The following is a 16267-nucleotide window of genomic DNA, read 5'->3' on the forward strand; positions in this document are numbered from 1 at the left end:
AGAGCCTTCACAAGGAACCACCCCTGCTGACCCCTGAATTCTAGCTTCTAGAACTGTGAGCAAATACATTTCTGTTATTTTAAGCCACCCAGTTTGCTGTACTTTGTTACAGCAGCCCTCGGAAACTAACATATCCACCCTTGGCTGTTCCTAAGTCCTGAGCCTCTCAGGCCTTCCTTCTGAAAGGCAGATCGGCTGGCTCCCTGTTGCTCTCCCCTTGTGCAGACATTCTGGGAGATTACTTCCTTCTTAGCTTCCAGTATTCGAGGATAGCTTATCTCCACTTATTTTCTGTTTCCTTCAGAGTGTATATCTTTCTTTGAAAAAAAGAAATGCAACTTTATTATTTCTAATCATGCTTAATACTATTAAATAAGTCAATAAAATGAGGCACCAAAGTGCTCATTTCAGAATTATCTCTATTAGGAAAAAAGTGTGGGACAATTAAATAAATTACAACAAGTCAATTGATCGGAATACTAGGCTGCCATTTCAAAGGATAACGTGAAAGCTGGATGTGGTGGCTCATGCCTGTAATCCCAGCACTTTGGGAGGCCAAGGTGGGCAGCTCACTTTAGCTCAGGGGTTGGAGACCAGCTTGGGCAATGTGGTGAAACCTTGTATCTATGAAAATACAGAAAAATTAGTCGGGTGTGGTGGCATGTGCCTATAGTCCCAGCTACTCAGGAGGCTGAGGTGGGAGGATTGCTTGTGCCTGGGAGGCAGAGGTTGCAGTGGGCCGAGATTGCACCACTGCACTTCAGAGTGCAGTAACAGAGTGAGACTCTGTCTCATAAAGAAAGAAAAAAAAAAGGACAATGTAAAAATTATGTAGAAACATGGAAACATATTAAGAACTTTATGTTGTGACCAAAGCAGAATACACTCACGTACCCTGGTAAAAATGTGTTTGGATGTGGACAGTAGTATGAAGGGGTATCAGGAATAAGAGAATGTGAGGTTCTTATTTCTCCCAACGGTCACTCTTGACAATTTAGGTATTCTCTAAGGTGATGTATATTTTCTTTACTGTTCTCATTTGCTTTTGATACCTCAACAGCAGAGTTTTTAACATTCACATATATTTCTCCTTCTTTCCTTCCTCCCTCCTTTCCTCCCACCCTTCCTGCTTCTTTCCTACTTCTTCCGAAGAGAGCCGAAGAAGAGAGGCTCATGAAGAAAAGGCAAATAAGCTTTTAAAACATGCTGTCTAAAAAAACTATGAAGTTACTTAAGGGAAGAGAACATTCCAAGCCTTGTAAGGACTTGGGGTTAAGAGACATTTAGCTTCATTATTCCAAAGCAGAAATCCTTTAAAAAAGAGTTACGTATGTTGGTCAGCTGGATAAGAAGAATTTAAGATAAGAATTAAGATCTTATCTTAAATCTGTCCTCAAAAACCTTATTGGGGGTATATCCTATTTTTTCCACTGGATTCCAGCATTTTAATATGGATTCATGGCACTGTTTGAGCTCATAAAATACATATGAATAGGAATATATTAATACTAACTTACAAAGAATGGGTATTTTTTTCAAAGTTTTATGAAATAGAACAAATTATAGTCCATTTTATTTACCAAAAAATATGCATAGAGATGGTTGTTTATCAGGTCAAAAGACTTTTTGGAGGTGAAAAACATCAGGTATGCTGGAAGAACTTTGAGATGTAGCGAAGGGTATGAGATGCCTTCACCTGCCAATTATCATGCATAATGTTGGAAGGAACAGGAACGAATCCATTCTTCTATTAATGAGTCCTCTCTGCTACTCAGAACTTCTTCCTGCCCAGCACGTTCTTTTTTACTTTTCCTTTCTTTCTTTTTTTTTAAAGAGATGGGGTCTTGCTCTGTCACCCAGGCTGGAGTGCAGTGTTGCAATCATAGCTCACTTCAGCCTCGAACTCCTGGGCTCAAGCAATCCTCCCACCACAGACTACCAAGTAGCTGAGACTACAGGTACACACCACCATGCCTGGCTAAGAACAGAGCATATTCTTAGTTGATGTTTGTACTGATTACTTTTAGACACTACAGGATCCTAAAAGTTTTCTAAGTCAAAGAAAGATTAAATTTTAATCATGATAAATTTAGTGTATTTTATTGTATTATAATTTCTCGAAATCATATGTATGCAATATACAATATACATTTCTTGAAATCTATCTGTGACATATGCTAGCTCCATCCCTTAACCTGAATATTAAAATAACTAGAGGACTACATTTTCTGGCAATGCTGGATAAAAGAAAATTTAATGTATTTCCTAGCTGAAAAAGTCAGAGCTCTGAATTCGTGGCTACTAACTGGCCCTTTACAGTAGAATTCAACTATGATGAGAACTAAACCACTTTATAAAAAGATATCATAGGCCATATACTCCAGCTTATGGGCAGGAATATAACAGTGCATACTCTGATGAAAGGTTTTATACATAGTCATGCACCTCATAATGGCATTTCAGTCAATGATGGACCATATCTACAACCATGGCCCCATAAGATTATAATATCATATTTCTACTGTACCTTTTCTATATGTTTAGATGCACAAATATTTACCATTGTGATACAATTGCTTACAGTATTCAGTGCAGTAAAATGCTGTACAGGTTTGTAGCCTGGGAGCAATAGGCTATCCCATATAGCCTAGGTGTGTATTAGGCTCTATAATATAGGTTTGTGTAAGTACACTCTACGATGTTTGCATGACGAAATTGTCAAAGATGCATTTCTCAGAATGTATCCCTGTTGTTAAGCAACACATGACTGTATTTATAGGTGATAACTAAATGACATTATAAGCTTACTTCATACATTCCACTGCTTATACTGCATCCCATCATTCACTTTTCTGTTTCTTCATTCCTTTGCTCAACAAACATTGGCTGAGCAGCTCTAATGTGCTAGCACTGTGCTAGGTGCCAGGAATATGGTGGCTCCAGGAAACCCGTCTAATGGGGAAGAGACAGAAAGATAATCACATACAGAGTGTGTAGTTATAAAGAGATGGAGACAGTGCTGTGGAATGTTGTGGGGAAGTAGAGGTTTTACAGAAGTGACAGCTTGGGCTGGTGTCTTCCAGGCACATATGAGAGCGAGGAGGCATAGGCAGAGGCCAGGGAAGATGGACCAAAGGGCTAGTGAGTCCTGTGCTTGGGCAAAGGGTGTCTGGTGAGGAAGTGGGCAGGGTGACAGGAGATGAGGCCAAGGAATAGATGTGAGCTTCAGAATGAATGAGGGGGTTTCCGAATGCTAAACCGAGGACTTTGGAAGGTACCTTATAGATGGTGATAGTAACCTGAGGTCTTTAAAGCAGGGAGATGCTGTGATCAGATTTCTTTTTAAAAAAACATCATTTTGTCAAAAATTTGGAAGATAGACTGTAGTGGAGGGGCCTATAAATTACATAAAACCAACACTTTTGAATATTAATGTTTCTCTTCCATTCATATTTGACTAATAACACATAGAATATTTTCTGAGATAAACAGTCTTTACTATCTATCAGCACTCAGATTTGGGTACATTGTTATGTAACAAGGACAATATTTTGAGAATAGTAAGCCAGTGCATTTTCCATTCTGTTTGAATGGTGATGCCTGGGGCTCCTCTCCCATCATCTCAGTAGGCTTCCCTCCTTCAGGCAAATGGCGGTTCCCAGCTAGAAACAAGCTGCCATCATTCAGCTTTGAAAAAGAATAGCCCTACTTGTAGCTTTGCATGGTGAAGTGGCTTTCTACATTTCAGAACTCTCCTTTCTCTATTAAGAACCAAACCTGGCTAAGTTAGATCTTCAAGTTTTACTACAAAGCTCTAGCAGGAAGAACACAGAGGAGACCATGTAAGGATAGTTCCCATCAGGAAAAGCAAAGCAAATGGAAATATTAGGGGAAGAGGGGGAGTGGGGAGAGGGGCAGGGAGAGAGAAGAGAGGAGAAAGAGAGAGGGGAGAGAGAGCAGAAAGAGGGGGGTGAGAGAGAGGGAGAGTAGTCCTGGCTTCACATTCCTTGGGGGTCAAACCTTAAAGGTAAGGGGAGGGCTTTTATTTCAAATTTCAGAGCCTAATTCAGGAAAATAATAGAATCTTCCTAAAGCAAGTTGATATCGCCCAGGCAGCATATTAGAAAAGACTTAGGAAGTTATGTGGACAGCAGGGTGAAGAGAAAGTAGCTGGGAGTTCATGGGTGCCCCGGGGGGACTGAGGAAATGCCAAGAGAACCAATCAGCTAGAACTGGCCAGGAAGCTGCTGGGGGTGGTGGAGGGGGCTTGCCAAGAGGCTGCCGCAAGGACCACAGACTTAAGTAGCCAGAGCTGGTGGCCAGGGCTGGCACAAAGTGCTCATCACACCCATACCATAGTCACACGGGGCTGGCACAGCATCACAGCCAGAGTTGCGACCAGCCACCTCTCAGTTAACCCAGAAAGACCCAACAGGCAAGATGTGTACCAGGGGTCCTTCTCTTGAAGGTCACAAAATCGTCACAACCATAGGTGAGTTCCCTGGTACCTAGATGTCAGCTGGGGAGGAGAAAGAGCTCTGATTAGGAGTACTTTAACCAGAAGAGATTGAGATACTTTAATAGTCAAGTTTAAATAATAGTCCCTGAATGCAGCCACCACCCTACTCCCCATCACCAGGAAAAAGTGGAGCCAGATAGATCAGTTATAGAGAAAATAGGAAGTTGTTTTCCTTCCTTTCTTCCTTCCTTGCTTCTGTCTTTCCTTCTCTCCTCCCCTTCCCTCCTCTCCCTCTCCTCCCTTCCCCTCCCCTCTCCTCTTCTTTTTTTCCCTCCCTCTCTCTCTCCTTCTCTACATTCCTCCCTTCCTCCCTCCTTCTTTCTTCCTGTATTTTTTGAGTTATGTATGATGCCATTCCATATATATACCCCCTTTGTAAGGACAAGTAAGAAACTAGACCCAACTACCTCTTCCTTTCATCCACAAGAATACTAAAAGTCATAGAGAAACACTTATAGGAAACTAACTGATTTGAGTGGTGTCTTTTTTTTTCTTTTAATATCTGATGAAGTTGTTTTTAGGGAACACTGGATTGCTTTTAAAGTACTTTCATCAGTATCCAGAGAAAGTGTCCTGGAGTAGCACCTTATATCCTCTTTTCTAGTTTGTCAATTTCTAACTCCCATTCTACTATTTCAACTATATTTTAAAGTTTTTTTCTCCCTTTTTTTCCAGAGAGCCTATTAATATTGCATCATGTGGAATGCATTTTTCAAAATGACCATTAAAAGTGAAGGCAGAGGCTGGGCATGGTGGCTCACACCTATAATCCCAGCACTTTGGGAGGCTGAGGCCTGCGGATCACTTGAGGTCAGGAGTTCAAGACCAGCCTGGCCAACATGGTGAAACCCTGTCTCTACGAAAAATACAAAAAAATTAGCCAGGTGTGGTGGTGCATGCCTGTAATCTCTGCTACTCAGGAGGCTAAGGCAGGAGAATCGCTTGAACCTGGGAGGTGGAAGTTACAGTGAGGCGAGATCAAGCCATTGCACTCCAGCCTGGGCAACAAGAGCAAAATTCTATCTCAGGGGGGGAAAAAAAAAAGTGAAGGCAGAGAAAAAAATCAAAGGTTACTGTAAATCTTAACATTAGAAGCCCTGACTGTTTCAGAAACCTCATGACATTTTAATAGAGAGGCACTACCCTTACCAAAATTTTCCTACTCTTAATGGAAAGAGAAAATTATTCTGGCTAGATGCTGGCCAGGTCACGTCCTTTTGCATTATCTGTGAGAAAATATCCACTCCAAAATCAAAAGCCAGTTTGGGATGAGCTAAAAATCAGATTACATTCATAAAAAAAATGAAATCTCTCAGTTCTTAACAAACAAAAGATTTATAATGACTCTGCACCACTGACATTCTAGGTACACTGAGATTTGGTTAAGTTGAGAATGAAAATAAGGAGCCAGAACTTAGCTTGCTATTGCAGACAAAAGCTCAAAATGATACTTGAGACATGAGGGTTTCTGTTTATCCCTAAGGCTGGTGTGGCAATTTCAAAGTTTGATTGTGTCTTTTTTTCTTCCTTCTTCTTCTTTTTTTTTTTCCCCTCCAAAGACGTTGAGCAGCAGGGCTAATGGATCCCCAGCAGGGTGCAAAGACAGCAGAAAGTGCAGGAATCAGATGTCAATGTATTCCTTCGAGATACCCTGCTAGGACACAGCTAACTAACCAGGGCTTGAGTCTTCTCTTGGGGAATGTGCTTTGATGGTTCCCTGCCCACTCTTGGCTTCCTGATTAAAAGGCTGTCACCCATAAATCACGACTTCATCCTGTTACAATCATTTTTTCTTTCTTTCTTTCCTTCTTTCTTTCTTTCTTTCTTTCTTTCTTTCTTTCTTTCTTTCTTTCTTTCTCTTTCTTTCTTTCTTTCTTTCCTTCCTTCTCTCTCTTTCTTTCTTCTCTCTCTCTCTCTCCTTCTCTGTCTCTCTCTCTTTAAGGAAAAGTCTGAAGATTAAAAAGAGAGCAAGTTCCAGAGAACTCTATGCTCACATATAAACATATGGATATAAGCCTGGCCTACATCCTTATTAGATAACTATCCATCGATTTGGGACTGTTCTGTGCAGGTGTCCTACCCACCTGGCATGTTGGGAGAGCTAAATCAATGCCACAATGGCATGCTGTCTTTCTCCACTTGAGATAGAACCAGTCAGCCTCTCTCGTTGACAATACATATGGTAAAGAGGGCCTGCACATCGTTTTTTCTGTTTTATTTAAATATTTTTATATATTTTCTGTCTGTCGCTTTCTGTCAATCTCAAGATTACTTAGATAACTTCCTAGTGAGTAGATTTTGGAGGAGGGGGAGTTCCTCATTGTTTTCCCTCAATGTAGTAAAACATTGAGTGGAACTTGAAGCCATCAGAGATAAGAGTTTCAATTTTAAATGCACTGGGCATCCAAAATATACTGGTGCAGGTGCCAACTAGGCACATAAATAAGTAGCCCTTCAGGCACTGAGAGTAGTGATAATCTTCTCCTTTGCTTGGAGAAGAGCTAAACTCAGCAAACAGGAACACAAACAGAAAGTGCTTTATCTATTTGATATTTGACAAGCACAACCCTTTTAAAACCATGAAGTAAAACTGAACTACCCAGTGAAAGTCAATGAAGTCAAAAAGCTGTACCAAAACCATATGCATATGTACTGCCCAGCTGCCTGGCCACCCGCCCCTGCCAAACTCGCTGTTCTGTCCCACTGCTGTACCCAAGAGCCTCCAGCCGTGGGGTGCCCTGGGTCAACTCCCACCCTCTGTAGACTCCAACTCTCCAACCTCATCCACCTGCAGGAAGATCCCAGCTCTCTCTATGAGAGTGCTTGCCTTGGGCTCTACATGAAGGTTCTTGCCACCCAAACTTGCCCTACCTTGGGGTCAGGCCTTAGCTGTTAGAGGGGACATGCTTTGTCTCATGTGTACTCCTCGGTATTCTTTTGCCGTATGCCTAGACCAACATGGTAAAGCAAAGCTGAATTCTTATGCTGTATTTCAGACCAATCACATCAGGGATTCCTGCCACCTGCACACTTCCCACTTGCCTTCGATCCTCTCAGACTCCTTATTATTGCATTTTTATGTTCAAAACCCCAAACTTGACTTTCACTGAGTTATCTCAGTGAATGGTGTCACATCAGTGACCTTCCTGGCTTGTCACTTCCTTAAGGTGTTGTGTCTTCCTACAAATGGTGATTCCTGCCCACTGACTGATTCAATTTCATTTCGGAAGCACCAACAGTTAATGTGAGATTATCCAGTTAAATAGTGGAGGGAAGGGAGAACACTGCATGAGATCAAATAAAATAAAATAGGACCCTCAGAGAGGATACTTAAACTCACCCTACAAAGTTTCAGTTGAGGGCTCTTAAAATGATTGGTTTCAAAGCCTTGTATAAAACTTACAAATGAAATAATGAGATATTTTTTTACTTAGTGATGATAAGGAATCAAAAAGAGCAAGATTTTCACCCCCTGTTAAATGAAAAGATACAGCAGCAAGTATGAATATGAGCTTCTGTAAATAGCTCCTTCCATATTCCCTTTCAGCATGACACATCTCTCCCCAGTTAGTTAAATAATAAAAAATGGTGCAAGAAATTTCCATCAGAGGTGAAGTAGGGCATTAGAAAGGTCACTACACCAAAATAAAGGTCGGGGTGAGCAGGATACAACTCTAATTTGGTGGGAGCATCACTTAATCTTTCTATATGTTAATTTCCTGAAGCTGAAAATAGATGCATCTAACCGACAGATAAGTAGTAAAGTAAAACAGATGTGAAAAATCAGGACGATATATAATGTGAAGGGATAATATTACTCCCTAAATTCTAGAAACTGCTATTTCCACTTAAATTCAAGTAACTTCCTTTGTAACCTAAAGATTTCAAAGCATTTAATAGGAAGCATAAGATAAGCCCTAAAGGATTGTGAATCAGTAATAAAACAAATTAACATGGAAAACCATATGAGGATCCTTTACAGCCTTTCCTATAACCAACACATAGGAAGAGTGCGTAGACTTTGAGTTCACTCCAAAATAGCTTTGCAAATTAGTACCAAAACTTAATCAGCTTCCCACCCCAATACATATCTTCATCCTCCTAAGCTTTACCCAAAGTAAAAGGAATGTAGTAATTGCATGAATAATTTCTTCATCCTATTTATTGCCTAAGTGTGCACACAAAACTGAATAACATTAAAAAGTAATTCAACATGTATAGTCAAGGTCAGTTTTGCAAAGCAAGATACACCTGACCCAAAAGTTGTTGAGCTTTGCACATGGGGGCCCGCTTATTCAGAGACACTGAGGATGGGAGGAGCAGACAGGAAGAAAAGAGAGTTGAGGATCCCCTTAAAATAAAGTATACATCATTTTCTATTTTGTTTGCCCAATCTTCCATTATTAAATAAAAGAACATTATGTTCCTTTTATAACTAAAATAAGCAATTCTAGATTATTTTAAAACTTTACCTGATTTTATGGTATCATGTATTTAATGGCTAATATAAAACAAAAATGAATTTATTTTTGTTATAGTTATCAAAAATTACATATCCATCTTCAAGACAGTATTCTAAGTTTGTCTGTTTTCAGGGTTCTGTGACAGGGCTCAGCAGTTCCTAAAAGTGCTGAAAACAAAGTGGTAGATGATCTTGAACTTGATGGTTGTGAGGTCCTTAAAAAACAATACTGTGTTTTTAATGGGGTTACATAGGGTGAGGAACTAAAGAGCTTTTGCTTTCCCTGCATGTTTCTCACTTTGAAGTTAGGAAAGCAGCTCAGTCTGATTGAGCTAGGTTGGGGGTAAAGAACTTGCCTGGTTTTTACAAATGAAAGCAAATGCTTAGAAGTAGAATTAAAAGCCAATGTACAATAAACTGTTAGTGTTAACTGATGCCAGCCCTGATCCGTACTCAAAAAGTGCAGTGTGAACCATTCAAAGCGACACTTTTCTCCTTTCAGAAGGAGAGGCCTACACACCAAGTAGCAGAGCTGGAAACATTAGCACATCTCGCTCAAAATTCACTGGTTGGGATTTGTCTCATGCATCTCAGAGACAGGCAGATTTTGAAGATGGAAGATGCGTCACAAAACCCCCTGGCTCAGACCATGGGGTCAGAGCAGAACACCATGTTTCATGGAATCCTCATTCCCACATTATATTAATAAAGAAAATTTGTAAAAAAAAAAATTTCCATGGTCAAATATGTTTGAGAAATTGAGCTGATCAAGTTTAAACATGTTTCTTGGGCCTGTGAGCTTTTTTTGAACAGATAGCTATTAGATGATGGCTGGATGTTCATGTTCTATGGGACACAGTTTGAGAGATAGTAAATAAAATATTAGTATCCCTGGTTTACAGATGAGGGAGTGGAGGCCCACGGAGATTATATCCTAGAAAGTGGAGAACGCAGGTCTGCAGCCTCCTAGAACCAACTCTTCCCAGCCAGGGCACAGTCAGAAATCCAAGAAAGACAAACTGCAGCCAGAGCTCTCCGCAATGTACATACCCTGGAAATGTCTCCTCAAATGAGTGCTTTTGAGAAATACACACTTTTCCTTTTCTGATTCAGTCAGAACATGTAGGCCCTCCCCAATCAAAGTACCTGATACAAAGGCATGCAGATGCTATCAATCCACTCCAGTTGCAACCGAGGCAGTTCATCCTTCCGGTTCCGATCAAAAATTGCCTAGAATGGGGGGTGGGAAGAACCTTGCTTTATTACACCAAAGTATTTTACAGGGTGCTTTGTCAAACACTTTGCTAGAATGATCCATTTTTTTACAAACTGAACCCTTCGCAAATCACAATCAATCTTTACACATACTTTCTTTTCCTTTATCTATGATGAGAAATAAAATGTTTTTACCTCTTTTTATGAGATTTGTAAGCAAATTTACTTGAACTTTCTAGCGTGCAACTTCTTGGGGCAAAAACCTGTCTTCAAATATAAGTAACTGCTACTAAATCAAGTCATCAGGTCACTGCGAATTGGGTACAGGTCAAGGGGAAAGGAATATGTTTTACTGCCACAAAAATAATGCAGGCTTTTATTTCTGCATTATGAGAGGTTGGGATAGAATAGGACAAATTGGAAAATATCCTTAAAAGCAATTTTATTGTAAATAGAAACCATTTATACTAATTTTTCTGGGTAGGGGTTGATTTGGCAATTGCATATGTTTTTCAGTAAGGTTCTGTCATTAATAAATTTTTAAATATTTATTTATCATTGTATGGATGATGGTGGGTGGGCTCATTATCTCTGCATTCCCAGCCCTTAAGCTTTATGATGATATAATGTTTGAGATAATTTAGGTATATTTTTGAGAAAAATAAATGACATTTTTCTGTTGAGCAGACTTAAGGGAAACAATCAATTGGAATTTTAGTGTTAAAATTAATTCACTGAACAAACACTGCCAATTCTGTGCCAGTGAGACTGTCTCTCCTTTTGTTCCTAAGGAGTCAGGCCCAGACCAGAGAAGCTCCCTTGTGCCCTTACTTATCTAGAAGACTGGGCTATCTAGTTATAACTTGCCCTCCCTTAATGTTATGTAGTAAGTTTTATCTTTCCTTTACATAAAATGTGGCATTCACATTATTTTGATGTCCTTATAGGCCATGAGGGTGGAGCCAAGCAATCCCTTTGGTCCAGAGATGTTGGAAAATCCTGCATCCTTCAGATGTATGAACAAGAGTGGGAGTGGGTGGGGCAGAAATCACTAGCTGCCAAATCGGAGGAAAATATCTCCAAATTGGGGAGAAGGTCACTGATTCCACCAGGCTCTTCTCATCCTTGTCTTGCAATGGAAGATGGGAAATAGCAGGAAAGAAGACTGGAATTTGGAGAAAATTGTGAAAATGTGCTGGAGAGAGGGATAGTTCTTGTGAATAATATGAGTCTTGATCCAAAATGTTTCTTTAGAGCTGGGTGCGGTGGCTCATGCATGTAATCCTAGCACTTTGAGAGGTTGGGGCAGGAGGATCACTTGAGCCCAAGAGTTCAAGACCAGCCTGGACAACAGAGTGAAGCCCCTGTCCCTACAAAAAAAAAAAAAAATTAGCCATCTCTGGTGGCACACACTTGTAGTCTCAGCTATTCAGGAGGCTGAGGTGAAAGGATTGCTTAAGCCCAAGATGTCGAGGCTGTATTGAGCTACAATCATGTCGTTGCATTCCAGCCTAGGTGACAGAGTGAGACTCTGTCTCAAAAAAAAAAAAATAAATAAATAAAAAATAAATAAAATAAAATAAAATAAAATAAAAATAAAGAAATAAATACACAAAATGTTTCTTTAAAAAATATTATTCTGGGCTGGGTGTGGTGGCTTATGTCTGTAATTCCAGCACTTTTTGAAGCCAAGGAGGGAGGATCACTTGAGATCAGGAGTTTGAGACCAGCCTGGCCAACATGGCGAAACCCTGTTTCTACTCAAAATGCAAAAAATTAGCTGGGTGTGGTGGTGGGCGCCTGTAATCTCAGCTACCTGGGAGGCTAAGGCAGGAGAATAACTTGAACCTGGGAGGCAGAGATTGCAGTGAGCCAAAATTGTGCCACTGCACTCCAGCCTGGGCGACAGAGCAAGACTCCATCTCAAAAAAAAAAAAAAATTATGTTTTCTTTTCTCTATAGTTCTGTCTAAAGTTTTCATATTTATTTAATTATTCCATTTCTAGTGGATATTATAAAGTTACTTTTTTAAAAAATGCAGTGGTTTTTAGTATATTTACAAAGTTGAGCAACTATCACTACAATTATAGAACATTATTATCATCCTCAAAGAAACCCCATACTATTAGCAGTCACTCTCGCTTTTTTTCCACACTCCCAGCCTTAGGCAACCACTAATCTACTTTATCTATGGATTTGCTTATCTTGCACATTTCATATAAATGCAATCTTATGATATGTGGTCTTTTGTGACTTGGCCTCTTTCACTGTTTTCAAGGTTTACCCATGTAGCATGCATCAGCACTTCATTCATTTTTATTGCCAAATAATATTTCATTGTATAGATGTCTTATTTATTTGTTCATCAGTTGATTGACATTTGAGTTGCTTCCAGGATATTATGAATAATAGCTGTGAACATTCACATACAAGTTTTTATGTGGATGTATGTTTTCATTTCTCTTGGGGATATACCTAGAGGTAGAATTTCTAAGTCATATGGTAACTCTGTTTAACTTTTTGAGGAATTGACAAACTGTTTTTCAAAACAGCTGCACCATTTTACATTCCTGCTAACAATGTATGAGATTCCAATTTTTCCACAGCCTCACCCAACACTTGTTATTGTCTGTCTTTTTTGCTATAGCTATCTTAGTGGCTGTGAAGTGATATCTCATTGTGGTTTCAGTTTGCATTTCCCTGATGACTAATGATTTTGAGCATCTTTTCATGTGCTTTGTGGCCATTTACATATTTTCTTTGGAGATATGTCTGTTCAGATCCTTTGCCTATCTTTTAAATTGAGTTGTCTTTCTATTGTTCAGTTATAATAGTTCTTTTTATCTTCCAGATACTTGGCCCATAAAAGATATATGATTTGCAAATATTTTCCCATAATATGGGAAAATTTACTTTCTTGTGTCCTTTGATCCATGAAAGTTTTTAATTTGATAAAGTTCAATTTATTGATTGATTGATTGATTGATTTTGAGAGAGTCTCGCTCTGTCACCTAGGCTGGAGTGCAGTGGCACAACCTGGGCTCACTGCAACCTCTGCCTCCTGGGTTCAAACGGTTTTCCTGCCTCAGCCTCCCAAGTAGCTGGGATTACAGGTGCTTGCCACCACACCTAATTTTTGTATTTTTAGTAGAGTAGAAGTTTCATCATGTTGGCCAGGCTGGTCTCGAACTCCTGACCTCAAGTGATCAGCCCGCCTCAGCATCCCAAAGCGCTGGGATTAAAGGCGTGAGCCACCGCTCCTGGCTGTTCAATTTAATTTTAATGAAGCTCAACTCAACATCTCTGGACCAACATCTCTGGGTCATTTTATCTTTTGTCTCCTGTGCTTTTGGTTTCATATTTAAGACACCATGGCTAACCCCTATCCAGAAGATTTATACCTATATTTTCTTCTAAGAGTTTTATAGTTTTAGCCCTTACATTTAGGTGTATGATCCATTTTGAGTTTATTTCAGGGTATGCTGACAGGTAGGGAGCCAACTTCATTCTTTTGCCTGTGGATATGCAGTTGTCCTTGAACCATTGTTGAAAAGACGTTATCTTGGCACCCATGCTGCAGATTAGTCGACCATAATTTTAAGGGATTTATTATTGTACTAGTCACTTCTTAATCAATGCTTGATGAGAAAAAAAATGAGTGTGAGGCCCCACACAGTCCTGTGCTTCACAGCATTTTGCATCTCATAAAATAAGTATTAGTAATCATTTATTTCATGTCTATATTTCCCACCAGTTGACAAGATCCTTGAGGGCAGGGAAGATGGTGTCTTACTCATTGCTGGATACAAGGTGCCTTGCTTCATGCCCGACACATGGAGGCACTCAGGCAGGCTTTCCTAACTGACTCACTGCTTCCAATTCTGACCCTCTGGCTGTGGGCCAGATAAGCCTTTGTCTTCATGAAGTGACTCCCATGACTCCTGGGAACATGATACCTGAGGGGGCTCCAGGACAGTTTTCCTCCTAAATATCAAGGGATAATGGGCACAGCAGCTGTCAGCTCTGGGTGCATGCATTTACAGATATTTCTGGAAAAGAACTGAGGGCTAACCCTGCCACATCAGCCAGGCCTCCCCTGAGGAGACGGTCATCAGTGGTGCTCCGTAGTCTTTGTGAGAAGACAGGAGCATTTAGAGCTATGTTTCTACCGCAAAATTAATTTCATTTATGTCTACAGAAAATGCCTTACCTGAGCCTACAGATAAAGGCTCCTTAGTGCTGCGCTACTGCACCCACCAGCTCACCAGTGCTGGCAATTTACTCATATTTTTTCATTTAATTAAATGACCTGTGGTATTGCTGCATTGTAAACCCTTCAGAGTATGCCTCTGAAACAGTTTTTAAAGGGGGAAAAGCTTTTATTTGAAAGTAGATATGACAGAATTTGGGTCATACTAGGTTTTATACATTAACTGTATGTATCCCAAGCTAATATTTTTATTTTTATAACCAAATTTGATGACACCACCAAAAAAGGGATGTTTTGAGAAGCTAAGTCAATGTTGCTTTGAAAACTCAAATAATTGTTGTGTGTGTTTCAACCTATGTAGCCTCCTGATCTTTTGTACATAAGCAACCAATTAAGAATATTCAAAATTAGCAAGACTGTGCGTTCTGACTTCAAGCAGGTGAAACTATTCAAACTAGGAGCTAGTTCTCTTGTTTTTCCTTGTTTTTAAATGTCAGCAAAGAAGGATGTCTTAAAACTTGAAGACCTTATAAATATCTCCAAATGTTCAAGCTCAGTTAATTTGGGTTCTCACAAACAGACATTCTTGACAATTGATACCTTCCTTGAGTATCACTGAATCTACTGTGCTATGCTAGGCTTTAAAATGCTTTGCACCACTCTCAGAGTCATTGGGTTATATGTTTTTAGCTAATCATTGGTTAGTAATAAAGGGGCTGCCCCTCTTGAGGTGGTGACTGACGCAGTTATATCTTCTGCATCCTTATGCTTAAAAACAGCATCATCTTGAGCGTAAAGTAAACATTCTTAAGTAATAACTGAGCAGATGAGTCCAATATAAATAGCGTTCAAATCACCAGAACCTAGTTCCCCAGGTGAAACTTTTTCATTTTACAGACAAAAGAAACAGAGATTTGAAATGATTTGCTTTTGGGATTTTGAAAGTTGGAAATTGGAAAATAAAATCTAGCTTCTCAAAGCTAGAAAGCCTTCCTTTAATTTTTGATGCACAGTGTTTCTATTCTAAAGTAGGCATACATGAAATGCCAGCACTGGGCTTTGAATTATTCAGACTCCACTTTGCTCATCCTCCCTCGTGCCTACTTGTCCCACTGTGGGTGCGCAGGAAATGCTTGTTAAGTAGCTCGCCACTCTTAATCAGAAACTTGGGAATAAGAGTGTTTAGCATTTGAGTTTAATTAAGGTTTTAAACTTTCAGGAGTGCTTCCTTAAACCCATTTTCAGTCTTTCCCATTTCCAACTTGTAATTTGGAGTTGTTTTTGAAAATGTCATTCAAAAGGGTAAATACGTTATAATTAAAGGATGAACTCACTGAAGGAGTGAGTTTGAGCTCTAATCTCTCCCGATCTCCTTGTTCGAAGAACTCACTGGTTACAAGTTCTGCCACCTGAAACATATAAATATTTTAATCTGTGGTTATGTGTAGTTTATCACGAGACTCAGAAGTTCTTCCTTGCTTATGTATTTGGTGATCCTCATCAACACAATCATTTAAAAAGCTTATGAGGAAGTAAGTATATTAACCTTTCATGTTTGAAGGTGTTATAGAACTTAATGAAACTGATTTCCTTTTAATCAGGACAACCTGTGCAATGTAATTTTAGACGCATGCCAACAGACAATCTCCCACAGTACAGCTTCCATATTTGGGATGAGGCAACAGGTTGCCAGCTTCAAAGCAGGAAAAGTTCTTATACAGAAAAGTGAAGCAAATATTCATTTAATAATAATGTGTAATTATTATTATATTATGTAATGATAGTTTAGCCAACTTTTTATTGTTTCTATGTAGATTATTTATTTTGTTGCATACTTTTATGTTAGCCCAGCTTCAACTTG

General features: G+C 39.5%; 1 protein-coding gene across 1 annotated transcript in view; it reads right to left on the reverse strand.

The window, feature by feature from the left end:
- PDE11A (phosphodiesterase 11A) overlaps positions 1-16267 on the reverse strand; it is a 435243-nt gene that overhangs the window by 25661 nt on the left and 393315 nt on the right. The window contains exons 18-19 of the mRNA XM_019021629.4: positions 15741-15815; positions 10128-10211 (exon numbers count right to left, since the gene is read on the reverse strand). Of these exons, the coding sequence (XP_018877174.2) occupies positions 10128-10211; positions 15741-15815 (159 nt within the window). The remainder of the gene's footprint in view (positions 1-10127; positions 10212-15740; positions 15816-16267) is intronic.

The sequence above is a fragment of the Gorilla gorilla genome, chromosome 11, assembly GCF_029281585.2.
Source record: "Gorilla gorilla gorilla isolate KB3781 chromosome 11, NHGRI_mGorGor1-v2.1_pri, whole genome shotgun sequence".
NCBI classification, from domain to species: Eukaryota; Metazoa; Chordata; class Mammalia; order Primates; family Hominidae; genus Gorilla; species Gorilla gorilla.